The sequence below is a fragment of the Heliangelus exortis genome, chromosome 6, assembly GCF_036169615.1.
Source record: "Heliangelus exortis chromosome 6, bHelExo1.hap1, whole genome shotgun sequence".
Lineage (NCBI taxonomy): Eukaryota > Metazoa > Chordata > Aves > Apodiformes > Trochilidae > Heliangelus > Heliangelus exortis.
The window spans coordinates 37,154,930-37,171,549 of record NC_092427.1 but is presented as its reverse complement, the minus strand read 5'-3'; the positions used below and the strand labels follow the sequence as shown (position 1 = coordinate 37,171,549).

At 44.9% G+C, this 16,620-nt stretch overlaps 1 protein-coding gene across 1 annotated transcript in view; it reads right to left on the bottom strand.

The window, feature by feature from the left end:
• Nucleotides 1-16,620, bottom strand: part of PLCL1 (phospholipase C like 1 (inactive)) — a 152,327-nt gene that overhangs the window by 24,229 nt on the left and 111,478 nt on the right. Inside the window, exons 2-3 of the mRNA XM_071747897.1 lie at nucleotides 3,860-6,331; nucleotides 1,428-1,631 (exon numbers count right to left, since the gene is read on the bottom strand). Coding sequence (XP_071603998.1) covers nucleotides 1,428-1,631; nucleotides 3,860-6,331 — 2,676 coding nt within the window. The remainder of the gene's footprint in view (nucleotides 1-1,427; nucleotides 1,632-3,859; nucleotides 6,332-16,620) is intronic.

Sequence of the window (16,620 nt, the reverse complement as noted above, 5' to 3'; positions counted from 1 at the left end):
TTCCAAAGCACAAGGAGGCCTTGAAATGTCCCACATGTCCTCTTCAGCCTATAATTACAAAGATAAGAGGTGACACATTCATTTTGGTAAAACCCCATTAAGCAGGCCTCCAAAGGCAGAAAAAAAATTTATTATTTATTTGGTATTTGGGTATTTGCTCCTTCAGACAGACGTCACACCGTGGAACGAGTCTATTAAAAAAAAAAAAGACCAATCTAAAATATGACAATCAACTGGATTTTTAAATCTCATTCTGGTATTTTCACAGCTGGTGTTTTACTGCTACAACTTGATCGGCTCCAAGTAATACAAATCAGGTTATTTCTGAGTATTTTTAGTTTGTCTCTTTTAATCAACATCAGTGCCTCCCTTCCCCCCTCCCTCCCCTGTCCCTCTCCTCCCAAGCTGATTTTCTCCTGAAAAGTGTGTTACCACCTCAAAAAAAGAGACAGAAAGGAGATGAGCACTCAGCACTCCAAAGAGCTGGCCAAAGCTGTGATTGCTCTTCTAACTCTTCAGGGTCCTTGGAAGCAACTCAATACCCCCCAGATTAGTAATCATTCACCTTTTTACTCCTCACAAACATGGGCTGCAGCAATAACTGCTGGGCACTGGACATCCATCAGGAACAGGGCAATGTGACAGCAGCTTCTGCTGCTGGAAGTCACACACAGCTGTTGCTCTGTCACCCACAGCACTCACATATGTCCTGCACGCCTGAGCAGCACCCATCACCTGGAATTAATTTACCTCCTGTCTCCATGTTTCCACAGCTATTCCAGTTGTGTTCCTTCTCCCTTCCTCATGCAAAAAAACCCCCAAGTGTTTTAAAACCTCCCTTCAGACTCTGTAATGCCCTCCCCAAGAGGGCCACTGGCTTGGTTTGGGAGGGACATGGGCACTTCTTATGGATCTGCTGGAAGGCAGCAGGAAGGGGATAGGATCACAGAACTGTCATGATTGGAAAGACCTCTAAGATCCAACCATCAACCAAAAAAAAAAAATCCCCCATCATGCCCACAGAGCATGTCCTGAAGTGCCACATCCACAAGTCTTTTTAATCCCTCCCAGGATGGTGACTCCAGGGATGGCTTGGATTTGCCCAACAACTCCCACACCACAGCTCCCTGTCTGATGGCCCTGCCCTCCCTCTGCACAACTCTCACTGCTTCTCAAGGACAATGACAAAGGACAAATCCAGCACAGGCTGGACTGCTGCTATTTTTGCAAGCCAAGTCCCTCCTCGAGTGCCACAACCACCTTAAAACAAAACCAAACAACAAAAAGCCTAGTGTGGAGATTTTGGTGACCAAAGGCCACCTTTGCACGGTTTCAGTCCTTTGAGGAGCCTGATTCCTTGAGCCTGACCCAGGTGGCAGGGGAAGGCAGCCAGGTCTCCTGCCACCCAGGGGCTGGGAAGTGCCTACCAGGTCATACGCCGCCAGGACCTTTTTCTGCACGTCGGGCACGGTCCCCAGAGGCTCCAGGTAGGGGAAGGCGTCCTTCATGCAGAGGGTGACAGAGGGGGTGCTGTCGCTGCTGAGGAGGCGGGAGGACAGGGTCAGGATGCACTGCTTCAGGCTGGCGATGGGTGGCAGCCCGCACAGCTCCTTGACGGACACCATGGCGTTCTGCGGGATGGAAAAAAACCGAGCAGAAATAAGCAGGTCTTGCTGCTGCCCCTCAGCAGTTCTTTACCTCCTTCTCCCCCCCTTCTCGGCTCCCCAAGCCCACGGCAGCTCCGGTTTCTCCCCAGGCTCAGGTGCTGCTTTGCTCTGCAAACCCAACAGGGAGAGGCTCTGGTGCCCAGCATATGGAATCATCCAGCTTCAGATGTTATTTCTCTTCTCAACTGACTCCAGTGGCTTTCGATGCTGCAGCTGCCTCCTTCTCCCATCGTAAGGATGGGACTTCTTTTCCTGAATTTTACTGGTTAGGAATACAAATTCATCAACATACATTACACTTAACCATCCTCCAACAAGTTGTTTGACAGACCTTGGATTTCCCATGGGAAAGGCAAGCAGGGAGAAAAAAAAAGCCCAAAACAACAACCTCCTTTTGTTTGCAGCCTTGCACTGCCACATCATAAAGAAAAACAAACACTTGTTCCTCTTCATCGGTCACTTGTAAGAAAATCAATACTGGATATATCAACCCAAACCAACACGTCAGGATTAATTTATTTATCAATCAAGGGGAGGCAAATGCTGACCTGCCCTCACCACTTAGCTTCTCCTATCATAGGAGTGACCAAGATGATCTCGGTAAAATGGTATTACAACAACTCACACCTTGCCAGCTTTCCCCTACAACATCTCCCTGAAGAAATAAACAGCCATCAGAAAATGCCCAGCTAATTACTGGAGGCTTTCCTCATTAATCAAAGACATTAGCAGGCAGTTAAGTCTAACAAGGGCTGTGATCTTGTGAAACATTCCCCACTACACCACCTTGTACTGGAATTTCATTTGGAAAGCTCACAAATGCTCTTTCTGAGTCAGTTGGGGGCATTTGCCCTGACCCAGACAGAAGATGGAGTCCACGGCTCAAACCAGTTACTCTCAAGGCCTGCAGGAAAGGATAGGCTGGGAAGAGTTTCCCATTCTTGAAAACATGCTCAGTCTGTTCCTTGGGGAGTGATTTTAAAAACTTATGTCATTTGGTAAACTTTTCCAGCTGCCAACATTTAATTTGCTTTCGACTGGAAGAGCAGGGTCAATGAAGTGCTATGCATTTTTCTCCTGTTTTCAAGGAAGAAAAAGGAATTGTTTCTGTATCTTTACCAAGGAGACAGCTAGGACTGATTTCAGCTATTTATTAAAGAAAACTCATTCTTTAATTCCACTCAGTTTCATTTCTAGGTGGCACCTGGACCTCTAAATTGAGGTGCCCCTTCCTGACCCTGCTGCCAAGAAGAGCAAGCAGCTGAGTGGTCTCCATTCAGCCTGGTTGTCCCTTCAACCTCCTGCTGACCACAAAAGGTTGAACCCAGGCAGTTGTCTACGTGCTGTGCCCTGAGACCCTGCTGTCCCCAGCTGTAGCTGCTGCTGAAGCAGCTCTGGTGGGCAAACGTGGTGCCAGGAGATTGTTGTAGCTGAGGCACAGCAGTGGTGTCTGTGTTGGTTTCTCTGGTGTAGACAAGATCTCTGAGACACATCCACTGACTGCTGCTTAGAGTCAGGCACGCAAAGAAGATTAAGATCATAACCCTGACTCCCTTAGCAAAACAACAGCTTGCTCATATTCTCCAGGACCGGCAAGCAAATCTAGTTTTGGAGGCCTGGGATACCCTCGTACACATTTTGAGGGGGTATATTGATGTTTAAACATTTCTGGCTGAACCCACAATAGCTATGTAGTTCTGCACGTGTCAGAATTCTCATGTCCAGTTACATGCTGACAACAGCTGCGGGTCTGAGGCTTCCTCAGCTTCATCAGGCTGGCCCTGCCCTACCAGAAGCTCACACCCAGCACCCCTCACGTCCACACGCAGGTGACACCAAGACAAATGACCCAAGTGTCCCACCTGCATGTTTTCCCTCATGTCAGTGGCCTCCCTCAATCTAGTTTTGGAGGCCTGGGATACCCTCGATTCCGCTTTCTGAGACAAAACAACCGCTTAAGTACACGTTTTGAGGGGGTATATTGATTTTTAAACATTTCTGGCTGAACCTACAATAGCTATGTAGTTCTGCACGTGTCAGAATTCTGATGTCCAGTTACATGCTGACAACAGCTGCGGGTCTGAGGCTTCCCCAGCTTCATCAAGTTAGCTCTTCCCTAGCAGGAGCTCGCAGCCAGCACCCCTCACGCCCACACGTGGGTGACACCAACACGGAAGACCCAAGTGTCCTACCTGCATGTTTTCCCTCATGTCAGTGGCCTCTCTCAGTGGGTGCACTGCCACCTTGAAGATGTCATCGATGGTCTTGAGCCCGGTGTTCCTCAGCATGGTGTACTCCCTGGCCTTCTTCCCTATCCTGACGGAGAGGCTGCGCTTTTGGGCCTTCCCACCGCCGCTCCGGTTGGTTATGGCGATGTGAACGAAGAGGGTGACGTGCTCCATGATCTCCCCAACGAAAGACCGCAGGGGGATGTGCCTGTACCCGGGCTGCAGGCACTCCAGGGGGATGGTGTACTGCCCTATGAACTCATCCCCTATGTAGTCATCATCCAAAACAACGAAACGGATCATGGCCAGCTCCGGGAGGTTGATCTGGAACTCAAAGCTTTCATCAAAAATGGGGTTATCGCTGTTTTGCTGAACAGTTTTAGTTCTTTGCTCGGTGCAGTCTGCGGGAATTCCGTGTATTTCTATGCAGACGTAGGGGTCTATCACATCCCCTTTAGCACACGCCCCCTTGGGCTTTGGGAAGTTCTGACCACTGATTATTTTGACGTGTAGGACCTGGGGAGAGACCCCGGGAACAATGCCCTTGGTGTTGGCGCTGAAGTAAGACACTTCCTCACGCATGACTGAAGGCCTGAGAACATACCCGCACCCCCCGTTCTGGAGAAACCAGCCAGTGTGTAGGTCCATCATGGGCCCTGGGGTCTGATAGTTCATCGCCACCACCTGGCAACCACAGTTCCAAAAATCTTGAGGATTTAAGTTACTGGAGTCTATCCTCATGGCACTTGGGTAGACCCTGGACAGAAACTTTTTGTTGTAGTTGACAAAATCTTCAGGGTATTCGTTCGCTATCCGACTGGCCTCTGCCTCGCTGAAGGAGCACATTTCCCAATAGTTCTGAGCTTTCATGGAGGTCTCAAAGTCTTTGTATTGGACAGATTTGCACAGGGACACCAAGTCAGACAGTTCCCTGCAGAGCCAGATCAGCTTCGGTTCCCTCGAGTAGTCCTCTGACAGCCTCCGGGATATTTCAGCCTCTTCATCTTCATCCGTGACTTCTCCCTCTAAGATGTCCTGGTCACAGGGCAGCTTCTTCCCCTTCACAATAATCTTCATTTTCAGTTTCTCAGGGGAGGGGAGGTAGGCTTCTGAGGATAAAGGTGCCTCCGTGTAGAGTTTGCTTCCAAAGATCCTTTTCATGTGCTGTACCGCTACCTTCTGCTGCTCCAGCGAGCAGTGGTTGCCCAAGCAGAGGATGAGGGGGTATTCTGAGGCAAAAAAGGCCAATTTGTTGATGACCTCCACCACGCTCCGAAAGGCAATCGGCGAGCTCACGTTGTTGCGGTTGCAAACGATGGGCTCGTTGTCTGGGCCGTCGCAGACGTCGACTTCGATGCTCCGGCAGCTCATCTTCAGAGCTCTGACATAACCATTGATATCAGCTGGCCCTCTGAGCTGGTCTTCTATTAGGTATGTGTTGTGGGAGGCATTGATGTAGTAATGGGACAAAGGCTGGGTCATGTCTTGGACAACTTTTTTGTGCTCTGGGTCAAAAATATCACATTCCGGCGACAGCAGGTACTGAGTAAATCCATCGATGGCGAGGAAACCTTGCAACCTGCCTTCTTCAGAAAGCTCATACCTGCGTATAATATCTAAACACATCTCTTCTGTGATGTGGGCCACCCCTTGCTCAGCCTCTAGAAACAGCATGAGGTCATTGGCATCGAGATACTCTTTGTTTTTAGAGATCTGCACCAACAAGAAATAAACTTCGGGCCTCGTGCAAAGTTCGCCGAACGCTTCGCAAAATTCCTCTTTCGTGACTCGCGTCGTCAGCTTCTCTTTGCTCTTCTGGATCTCCTTAAATTTTAATCTAATTTTTGATTCCTTTAAGGTGGGGTTAAGTTTCTTTATTAGCTCCACGGCCGTATCTTCTAACAGGATGCCATTCCCATCCACATCCGCCGCTTCAAATACAGTTTTTAGCCAGGCAAACCGTGGGGTGTTATGGCCGCTTTCCATCAAATCCAAAGGCTGTTTGCTCCGAGACACCAAATACCTTAATCCTGACACCCAAATATTGGCCACATCAGCAGAATTGGCAACCAAGTCCAGGGACTCGTAGTTCTCCCCATGAATCACCGACAGCGCGCAGTCCTCCGAGATCTGGTCTGCGAGCCCGTTGTTCCTGAACGTTTCTGTGTTCTTCCCAAGTCTGATTTCTTTTATAGCAGAAATATCAAGCTTGGCTTTCTCAAGGTCCTTTTTGGAAGGCTCCCAGCGAAGAGCCTGCAGGTCAGGATCCAGAGTGAAAAAACGGTTATAAATCCGGGAATTTGGACGAACTTTCTTCAGCTCACACCCAGCCTGCATGAAGCTGATGCAGTCGCTGGCACTGCTGATTTTCTTCTCTGATGGCATGCTGCTGAAGGACACTGTTTTCTTTCTCCCACATTTCTGGTTCGAAGGATCCTGTGAAATAATTACATTAAGAAGAGAGTGAGTTTTCTTTGGCCGTTCCACAAGCTCATAAATAACAGAGAAGATGTGTTTATGTAAAAATAATTCATGTTCTTCTGAACCTGAAAACACAGAATATTATCCCTTCCCAGAATTCGGCTCCCTGCTGAGCTATAAAATATGCTGAGCTCCCCAGCCACTTGACTGATTGCAGTGTTAGAGATACCAACCTTCTACAAGGGACATTTCCAGCTATTAAGCTGCCTTCTGGGTCCCAGCAGCTTGCTAGAGCTGGGAGGAGGTGGGATCTGCTTGCAACACACACACATCTTCAAAACCAAGATGGGAAGAGAGGTTTCATGGAGAGCTCCAGCACCTGCTTGAGGTCTGCACAACCAGAAGCAGAGTGGGTCGCTGCCAGACTTAAGTTTTATGATGAATACAGAAGGAACTTTGGGATAAAAAGGCATGAGAAAGGAGCCTGTGTGGGAGGAGAAGGGGAAGAAGTCTCCAAAGCTGGGAGAAAACCCTGGGTCTTCTGGGGCACCTGAGACAGCTTGGTGCTAACCAGACAAGTGTCCTGCCTCCATTCCACCTCTTTTCTGCAACCTTGGACACCTCAAGCAAAACTAAACCAAAACCAAACCACAGTTGTGAGTCAGACCCCCTGAGATACACACTCTGGGCTTTCTTATTTGTATGTTTTTATGTCCCTTCCAGGCTGAGAAGCCCATCTCTGCTCTCTGCACAACCACACAGCTGCTCTGATGTGTCCTTCTGCTCAGCCCTAACCTGCTTCACTCTCTTCTCTCCCCATTTGCTTTGAAAGCAGCTATTCTGGTCACTCCTGTGGGCCAGGACCACAAAATGCTGTGGGAAAAGGGATAACCAGGAAAGAACCCAAAGCCTTTTTCTTTAGGGCAGGTATTCTCACTCCTCTTGAGCAAACACTTGGCCAGAACACGTGTGACAGTCCTTCCAATATCAACTACCTGATTGAAACCCAGCTGCCTGCAAAACTTTCTGTAATTTTAGTGGAGCAACTAAAAATTTAAATCTTTGCCCACGTATCACCAATCAAAACATTTCACAACAATTCTAAATTGCAAATAGTTCTTTTTTTCTTTTTCTCTGCACAATTTCCATCTCCTCTGTTAGTGTATGAACTATTCCACAGCAACTAAAAATTTTTTTTAAAACATCATGCAAGGCTGTAATAAATAGTGAAGCCCCTTCCTTTTCTGTGTGTTTGTGTAGACACTTTCAGCAAACTAGTGAGTATAAATGTTTCTACAAAATTCCTACTGCCATTCACTCACTTTATTATTATCCAAAATATTTCCAAACCCCCCGACCCTCAAAAATGAGATTTAAAGGCAGGGCATCTGCTGGGAACTGAATCAAAACCTCTGAACTTCTTATGCTAAAGATTTCTCATTAGACTGATGCAGCAAGTTCTACAGACAAGATGAATTATTTTCTTTATTGTAGTACTTATTATGGGAATTAGTCTTTTAAATACTAAGAAGAAAGTGAATGAAGGCAGTGCCTTGGGTCAGCTATTTTTTTAATTACAGTTTCCTGCTAAAAATATTCTCTCTCTGCATTAACATTCTGCATTTCAACACACAAAACTCTTCAAGCAATAGACACTAATGAACAGGAGCCAACGCAGCCACTTTTTTTTAGTTGCAAGATACCCAGGCTTTTTGATGAAAATAAAACACAGAATTAATCAGCTATTTTTTGGGTATTAAGGCGGGGAAAAAAACCCCTAATTGGCCTTGTGGAGACTCAACCAAAATAGCATTTTAACATCCAAGTCTTAATCCCCCAGGGGTTTAGAGGTAGATTCTGTGTCCTCTTCCTCTGTTCTTGTTGATGGTTACTTCTGGTTTTGTACTTGGTGGCATATAAGGAACATCAGAACTGTACAACAGCAATTCCTGATCTCTGAGCAGAACTTCCTCAGATCTTTTAATGAATTTAATAGAATTCAAGCCTAATCCACAGACTAATTGCCTAAAATTAGCAAGATTTGAGTATCATTGCTTATTTTACTAAAAGTCTCCCCAGTCTAATGTATTATAAATAGAAATCCTGAAAAACTGCAGTGGGTAACTGGGCTTATTACTGCACCAGCTATTCCCCTCTTGGTCTCTACACAACAGGGACAGATCCTGACACCAGGGTTTAGCCAGGCCACCTCCAGGCCCAAGGGATCTCCCTGGGGAGCAGAGGAAGGTTTTCCTCAAGAATTCTCCTCTCCCAACTGGGCTCCATTCACATCAGAGCCTGAAGAAGGTAATTTAAACACACTTTGCCTCTCCACTGTTCTTATGCTGGGCTTAATTCAACTGGTGTAGGTTCCTAATTTTAGTTTAGCTGTTGTCTTTCTTCTAGACTCTGCTTTAATCCAATCTCTCTATACTATGCTCTTCTTCATATACATCTACCCAGCTAAGAACACTTCTGTGCTGCAGTGTCTCTGCTGGTTAAATTCCTGCTCTGTATTACCTTTCAACAAGAACCAGGGCAGGCACCTGGCAAAGTAAAAGCTGCCAGCATCTCGTGTGAAGAAATAGTGAACCTGCTCTCTTGGGCAACCTGTCAAAAATATTCACACTGCAAATGGTCAAAAAAACCTCTATACAACTCAGCCACACAAGAGCACTTGGTCCTCCTTCATCAGCCAAACCTCTGAATTTTGGAGGTGGAAAAATCTGTCTTTCTCCAGGATGTTAGGCCCATCAAAAATGATCCTACCACACAGTAACTGGCCCGGGGCTGCTCTTTATCCTCAGGTGAACTGACCACTCTGAATTTACTGCAGCAATGAAAGGAGGAAAGGATGATGTTTGCCCATCAAGAAATCTACATCCTAATGAAAATAAGGAACCAATCTTGTAGATTTTCCACCTTAAGAACTTCTCTACCAGAGAGAACATAGCTCTATACCAAGCAGTGTTACTGGAGATGAACACAACTGGTTTGCATGCAATGGAAATGTACAACAAGACAAACTCTGCCTATATGGGAAACCTTTTTTCTTTCCAAGGCAAGTTATTTCTTTCAAAGTGACCCAGACTTTGGTTTCCCTCAGTTCTCTGGATGCTCCCTATGAGGTGACCTGACTGTCTGGCTTCCTCTCCTGCTCCTGAGCCTGCATTATATCCATTATGCAAAAACACCTCAAGACCTCCACCACAGGACCACTTCACCCTGTGCTTAGCTGCCAACAAATCAGTCAGCAGCAGGGAGACACAACTGCATCCTAACATCACAAACAACTGCTTTCCAGAGGTTTCTCAAGGAGGAATTCTCAGCCCCAGCCCAAGCATGCTCCCAAAATAGGAGAAGCTCTCCTGTAGAACACATCAGAGGGACTGGGGATGTAAACAGCAGGATCACTGAGCCATCAGCAGTTGTGGGAAAACTCCACCCCATCCACCCTGACCTCTGACCACTCAATCTTCTGCTGTTTAAATCAAAGAACTAACAGAAATAAATACGTGGGATTAAAAAAAAATATGAATAAACATGCTCTCCACCTCATCCTACCCCTTTATCAAAACCATAGAACATAAATTTTGGAGCTGAAGTTAAAAACCAGGGCAGTAATGGCAGCTGCACAGAAGCTCTGCACATGGAAGTCAAGCTCATTAATTGTTATTTGTCTGAAATGAAGCTACCTGAAAGGCCTCGAAAACACTGACAGGCTTCCAGGATTCTGCTGAGTGTGATTAGGAAGGCAAAAAGCATCACTTAACCCAAAGACACCAACAGCCCTTACAGAGCTGCAGGGCTTCCAGGAGTGAAATTCAGTAATGATGCTGAGAGCACAGCTTATTAAGCAGGGTTAGGAGCCATTTCCCCCAAAACCAATTCTCCTTTTCACCAGTGAGCATCACCAGTGCTAAAAGAGAAGCTTTATTCCCATCTTTGCCATTCCCCATGAACCAAGAAATCAATAACAGGCAGCTGAGGCTGTCCTTACAAATAGACTGTGATAAATGGTACTTCCTAAAAGATATCTGGAAACTTCAGATAATCCACTTAACTGGCCAAATGATTACCTGATTATTTTTTTCTCCAGCAGAAACTAATTAGCTCCGCAGGGTGGGTTTTTTTTCTTTTGAAAAGCAAGAGAGTGCCACAGAGAAAGGACAATAATTTTTCTCTTTCAAGTTGTTTCAAGATACTTGTGTTATATACAGAGTCCCATAAAGTGTTACAGCCTTACAGTACTTGTGGTGGGGAAAGAAACCCAAACTTTTAAAAACTGCACAAAGAGGTGGGTGAGTCAGTAGTGGCACTCAAAGCAGCACGTGGTGGGGTGATAAATGATAATGTCATTTTTCTAGAGTGAAGGCAGAGCAGGGAAGGTTTACAGACAACACAAGAAGCTGATGTTGGGGCCAGAGCTGCAATGAGATTTCATGGATGTGTGAGGCTTAGAGTCCATGTGGGCAGAGAGGGGATTCAAAGCTTGAACCCCCAGTCCTGGTACATGGTTACTGCAGGCAGCAGTCACTGCTGGAAATCCACGTGCATCACTAGGACACAGGTTTCTCCTCTGGGTCCCAGCCGTGCTCTGGTCATCCTCAGAGCATCCCAGGATTCCCCATTTTGCAGATTTTTATCCTCTGCTGCCACAAATTAACAAGCTGGACTCCCTCTAATCTTTCTTGGCAAGGCCTGCAGGCTGCAAGTCTCAGATACCCACCTGGAGAACACACCAGGCCACAAATTAAAGGCCACCTACTCAAATTTATCCAGGCTGACAACTCCCAGCACACACCTTTGAGCAGGGGCACAACAGCCCCACAACTTCACCACGGGCACAGGCAGACCAAAAATGCAAGCACATGAGGAACAGCTTCAGGATGCAGCATCCAACAGTTTCCCCAAGTACCAAACCAGCAAACCCAGCTGTCACCTCCCACCACTTCAGCTCCAAATCCAGGCAGGAGCCTGAGCACCTCCTCATTCAGGAGACAGCAGTGACAAAGGGATCTCAGATATGGGGGTAGAGAAGTGTCCTGGGGAAGGGGATCACCAGCATTCACACTGAGCTCTTCTCAGCTCCCCCCCAGCATCACCCAGACACCAGGCATGGGGAGTGTGGAATGTCCCCAAAGCCTCTAACAATGACTTCACAGACAGCTTCTCATCCAAAGGGGAGGAAATGTCACCTTGCAAAACAGGCACAGCAAGGGCAGAGAAACAGAGTGAACACAGCAGCTCAGCTATGCTGGAGGAGTTCAGCAGGAGGCAAGATCCTAAGAGCTTGTCTGCCTTTCTCTGCCCCTCTGTTACTAAAAATCCCTTTCAAATCCCAGAGTGAGACAGAGAGAACATCTGGAGGAGATGTTTGAGAAAAACAACCAAACCAAAATGATTGCTCTTCAAGGAATACTTTGTAATGTGTTTGCTTTTTTGTTTTCTTTTTTAAGTCTCTAGCATTGCCAAATGTACTCAATTTTACTTTGAGGGAAGTTCACCTTTGCTGCTTAAATGACAAGTAAGTACAAAAGGAAAAAGCAGCAGCACATAAAGACACCACCTGCAGACACTTTTTGGAAATGGAAACCACACAGTGCAAGAAGGGTTTCTTTTCTGGCATGGTAGGACATCAAGGTTACTGCTTCTGCTTGGTTTTCTAATTAGAGCTATGAAGCCAAAGTCAAGAAGTTTCCAAGAGCACAAGAATATTAATGCCTGTAATGAGGCTACCACCTCATGGCTCCTTCTGCTCTCATTGTCACTGATGTTTTCTCTTTTCTCATCATTATCCAACTGGTTTCCACCAGGACATTCCTTAAATAAACCCCTTTTGTATTAAGCAACATCTACAGTGGCAGAAAAAATTGCTGTTTGACACATCAGGATGTACACACAGCACCTTCACATAACCCTATGGAAGACCCCACCTGATGCAGAAGATTTTTCATGGGTTCTCTTCATCCTCCTTGTGGGACTAAACCTTCACTTACCACACCCCAAATGGAACCAGCCTCAACGGGCAGTAGGAAAAAAGAAAAAAAAAAAAACATGAAGAAGATCCAAGGTGGAGCACTGCAATATCTGCCCAGCTCAGCTCAGCCCTAAGATTCATCTCTTTTGCTATTCAGAGGCACGACAGCTCCACAGCAAGCACACTGCCACAGCATCCTTCCCAAGCAGAGACCAGAGAAACCTCCCACTGCCACAGTTGGAAGAAGATTTAGCAGCACACAGCCCAGCTCCAGGGTCCTGAGGACCTGGGAAGCTCCAGCTGGGCTCTTCATGCTCCTCATCATCCCACACACCTTCCCCTGGGATTCTACCTGCACTCATTTTGTTTGTTTCTGCAGCTCTTCGAGGCCACACGTGCTTTAAGTATTTTGAAGAAATCAGTTATTCAGACATGGACATTAAATTAGAGCAAAACCTTCTCCTCATCCATTGTTCAGAGGAAAAAAACCAAACCAAACCACAACAACCAACTAAAATTAAGGACTTTCAACTGCGAGGGCATTGCAAGAATCTGAGCTACCTGAAGTTGAAAGATTTTTTAAATTTTATTTTAAAAATACCACAACTATTGCATCTATGGGAAGTCCTCCTTGGAACCAGACAGAGGAGGATGAGTGGGTAGATCATTGATGTTTTCTCTTTACTCATCATCATACAACTGTTTTCCACTATGACATTCCTTAAATAAACCCCTTTTGTATTAAGCAACATCTACAGTGGCAGAAAAAATTGCTGTTTGACACATCAGGACTGAATTTTGTTCAGTCAATCCATGGCAAACCCTACCTGAGCCAGGCAAGCCAAAAAGAAGGTTACTGTGCCTAAAAGTCCTGTCTCCTAAACAGGGCAAAACCAAAAAAAAAACAGCTACAAGGAAGCAGTACATCACAAAGTTGTAATATGACAGGTTGTTGGTATGGATTATAAAGTAGGGAAAATTAAGAAATGAGTAAAGGAAGGAAAAAATAGCAGCCCAAGGAGTTGATAGAAGAAGGAGAAGGGCTTGGTGGCAATTATAGCAGAGAAGGTCCAGAGAATTCATTGGAAAATCTTAGGAAGAGGCAGAATCTCCCCAGCAGTCCATCACTGAGCAGGAACAGCACTGGTGGTGTTCACAGCACTAAGCAGCATTTATTCACCTAACAACAGCAAGGTAATTCCAGGAGTAACTCAGGAGGAAAAGCCAAATGAGTTTCAAAAGAGCTGGCTAAGGAAAAACTTGTCCCACTGGTACTCCCTCCCACCTCTGAATGCTGCATCTGCAGCATGTCCGTGAGCTGAAGAGTTTCCATTGTCAAAATAATGGAAGAGCTGAAAAAAGATTTGATTAAGAAAGAATAAAAAGATAATTTGCATTAACCAGCTCCAACATTATGGAAAACAGAGCTTGTCAGATATCTTAACCTGGTATCTCTTTCATGAGGTTAAAAGTTTGGCTGATATAAAGTCAGTGCAATCTACTCAGCCTCTGTAATATATTTTGATTTCTGCAAGGCGTTTGTCTTGGTACTGAATGACATTTTGATTAAGAAGCCAGAGCAATAAAAACAGACTGAGAAGACAGGCACTGGATCAAACATGAGACAAATGGTGTGTCCCAAACGCAACAGCAAATGTGAAACACTCATCATGTAAATCTGCTTCAACTGGGATCCTGCAGGGACCCCTTCCTAGCCCAGGGCTATTGAATATTTCTAGAAGGCCCTGGAAGAAAGCAGAAAATCATTATCCCAGGAGTCTGGAGATGCCCCAAACCCACAATCTGACCAAGGATTCATAACAAAAGTCAAAAGTGTCCCAGCCTGTTCCAATAAGAACCACAAGGCAAGGTGATGAATCTAGACACACAAAAGGAGCAGGTCTTATTTACAGGACTCCCTTCCAGGAAATTATCATTTAGGGGGGAAAATCCTAACTTCACCATTCCAGATGATCAGCACAGAATGTACCAGAGAGGCTGTGAATGGCACACTTGGCTGTCCAAATGCATCTGCTAAGGAGAGAGGGGTTTTGTCCATCCTGTGATGCTCCCAGTTTAGAAACTGCATTGCAAACTGAAAAGAGTTCACAGGCACCACAAGAATCAGGAAGGATTTTGGAAAAAATAAATAATGGATGCTTTTAGTTCAATCCACATAATGTCTGTGGTCACAAGCAACTACAGAAGCTCAAATTAATCTAAGAAATAACTTTACAGGATGCTTCTTATGCCCTAATAAAGGCTTATTGGGGCTCTTATGATTTCAGTTCAGGAGTTTAATTAACTAACCAACCAATATATTTTAAGAAGTCCCTCAAACTAACTCCTTATTGACCCTGGAGAAGCCCAAGATGCATCCTGCCACTGGCCCAGGTTAGATCATTATATAAATACCAGTGGTATTCTCCTGGCCTGATTATTTAGGTAATTAGCTCCAAAAATCCAATCCTTTTGTTTTTCCAGGGAAAACTCACTGCCTGTGCCTATGGCTTCTGGTGCCATGGCACTGGAGATCCCCATGCACAGCCCCATCCACTGGGGGCCCAACACAGGATGACCAATTTGATTTCAGTCTGAATCTTACAGCAATCCTCCAGGAATAAAACGTGTAATCCAATAAGCTACCCAGATCTCCACAGTCTAATCACATTATTTTAAGCCCTTTTTAATCAACTTAAATTATTTCTTCATTAATCACATTTTTGCTGATTCGGATCAACTCAAATCCTTAATTTTTGCAATGAGGTTACAAAAAATCAATAGGATATGGTAATCCAGCTCTTTTAAAGGGAATATTTGTTTAAATGGTGATGGTTATTCGTAATTGAATTATTAAATAGGTGGAGATAAAACACATAAAGCCAAATATGAACCACAGTGTTCTTTTAGCTGCTCTTACCTTCTGATACTATAGCAGACCACTACCATAGGAGTGAAAAAATTATTTCAATGGTCTACTTGGAGACAGCACAACAAATTAAATGTCTCCCTTAAAAGCAGAATAAGGATTTTCCCAATAATCCAAAGGATTAAATCCCCAAGAGACAGCTGTGGTTGCTTCATTAAACCATATCATGGGAATCTAATAAGCAGGCATATTCCCAATTTTTTGCCAATGCAGCCACTGAATGTTTTGCATTACTCATCAAAACCAGGAGTAAACAATGCAAGGTAGAGGCCCTTTGATAAGGCTCCCACAGCAAACTGCAGCATCAGGAACAGCCAATTCATTTACAGAATAACTGGCACGTGATAAATTTTTATCATATTTCTTCAGAATCATCCATCTCCACAGGCAGAGCTCTCCTCATTTCTAACTCAACACTTAGGAAGAGAAAAAAAATCAGTTGCTTCTTTTTTTAAAAAATAAATACAGGACTGCCATCATAATGTGTTTTTTTTTTTTTTCCTTTCCTGGCCATATATTTTGCTAAATAATTCTAATTCCTTTTTCTCTCAAGCAAACAAGCTGCATGCCTGAATGTTCTGGTCCCTTGGGCTCCAGACAGCACATACAATTTTACAGTGTAAGTTTATCACCAACCTGGTGTAATTGCTTCCATCCAGCTAATGCTGAACATTGTGAATCAGACACATTAGGCAGTAGGGGTATTAAAAATAAAATAAATCTAACCACAGGACAATTATGTGACTGCATAACTGTGACTGCAACATAACTTAGTGCTTTAGGAGGAGAAAATAACGTGTCAAATATCCAACACTTGCAATGTTTATAAAATTATGAGCAGGAAGGAAAAACATTGGGTCTGCTACCAGGAAAGTGGGAATCCCCCTGGCTTCTAGTTCTGCTCATTGAAGCTTTTTGGTTTGGGAGGTCCAAGTTTTTGGACCCCCCCAGCTTCCCTGTGATCCCCTTGCACCATGGCCATGAACCCCACGAGGCACTGTCCCCAGAGCTATCCCATTAACACAATGAACCTCAAAATTAAATAACACTTGCTGGAGCTTGTCATGTAGGAAGTCTTCATTTCTGTTTGAAAAATTAAAAAAAAAATCCCAAACCAAACAGCCTTCTAATGATGCTGCATAAAATTAAGCCAAAGCAATGCCTGCCAAGCAAACCTGACACTTCTCCATCACTTCATAGTCACAAGAAGGATGGGAGATATTTAACAGGAAGCAGAAAAAAAAACGGAGGAAAAATACTCAGAGGAAATTGCCAGAACCACTTTTCCACAAACAAAATTCAGCTCAGAACTCCAAGTCCTTCTAATGGGTTCTTCACAACAGATGAGAATTTGCAAGATCTGTGGTGCTGGTGTTAGGCTTGAACCCCAGGAAG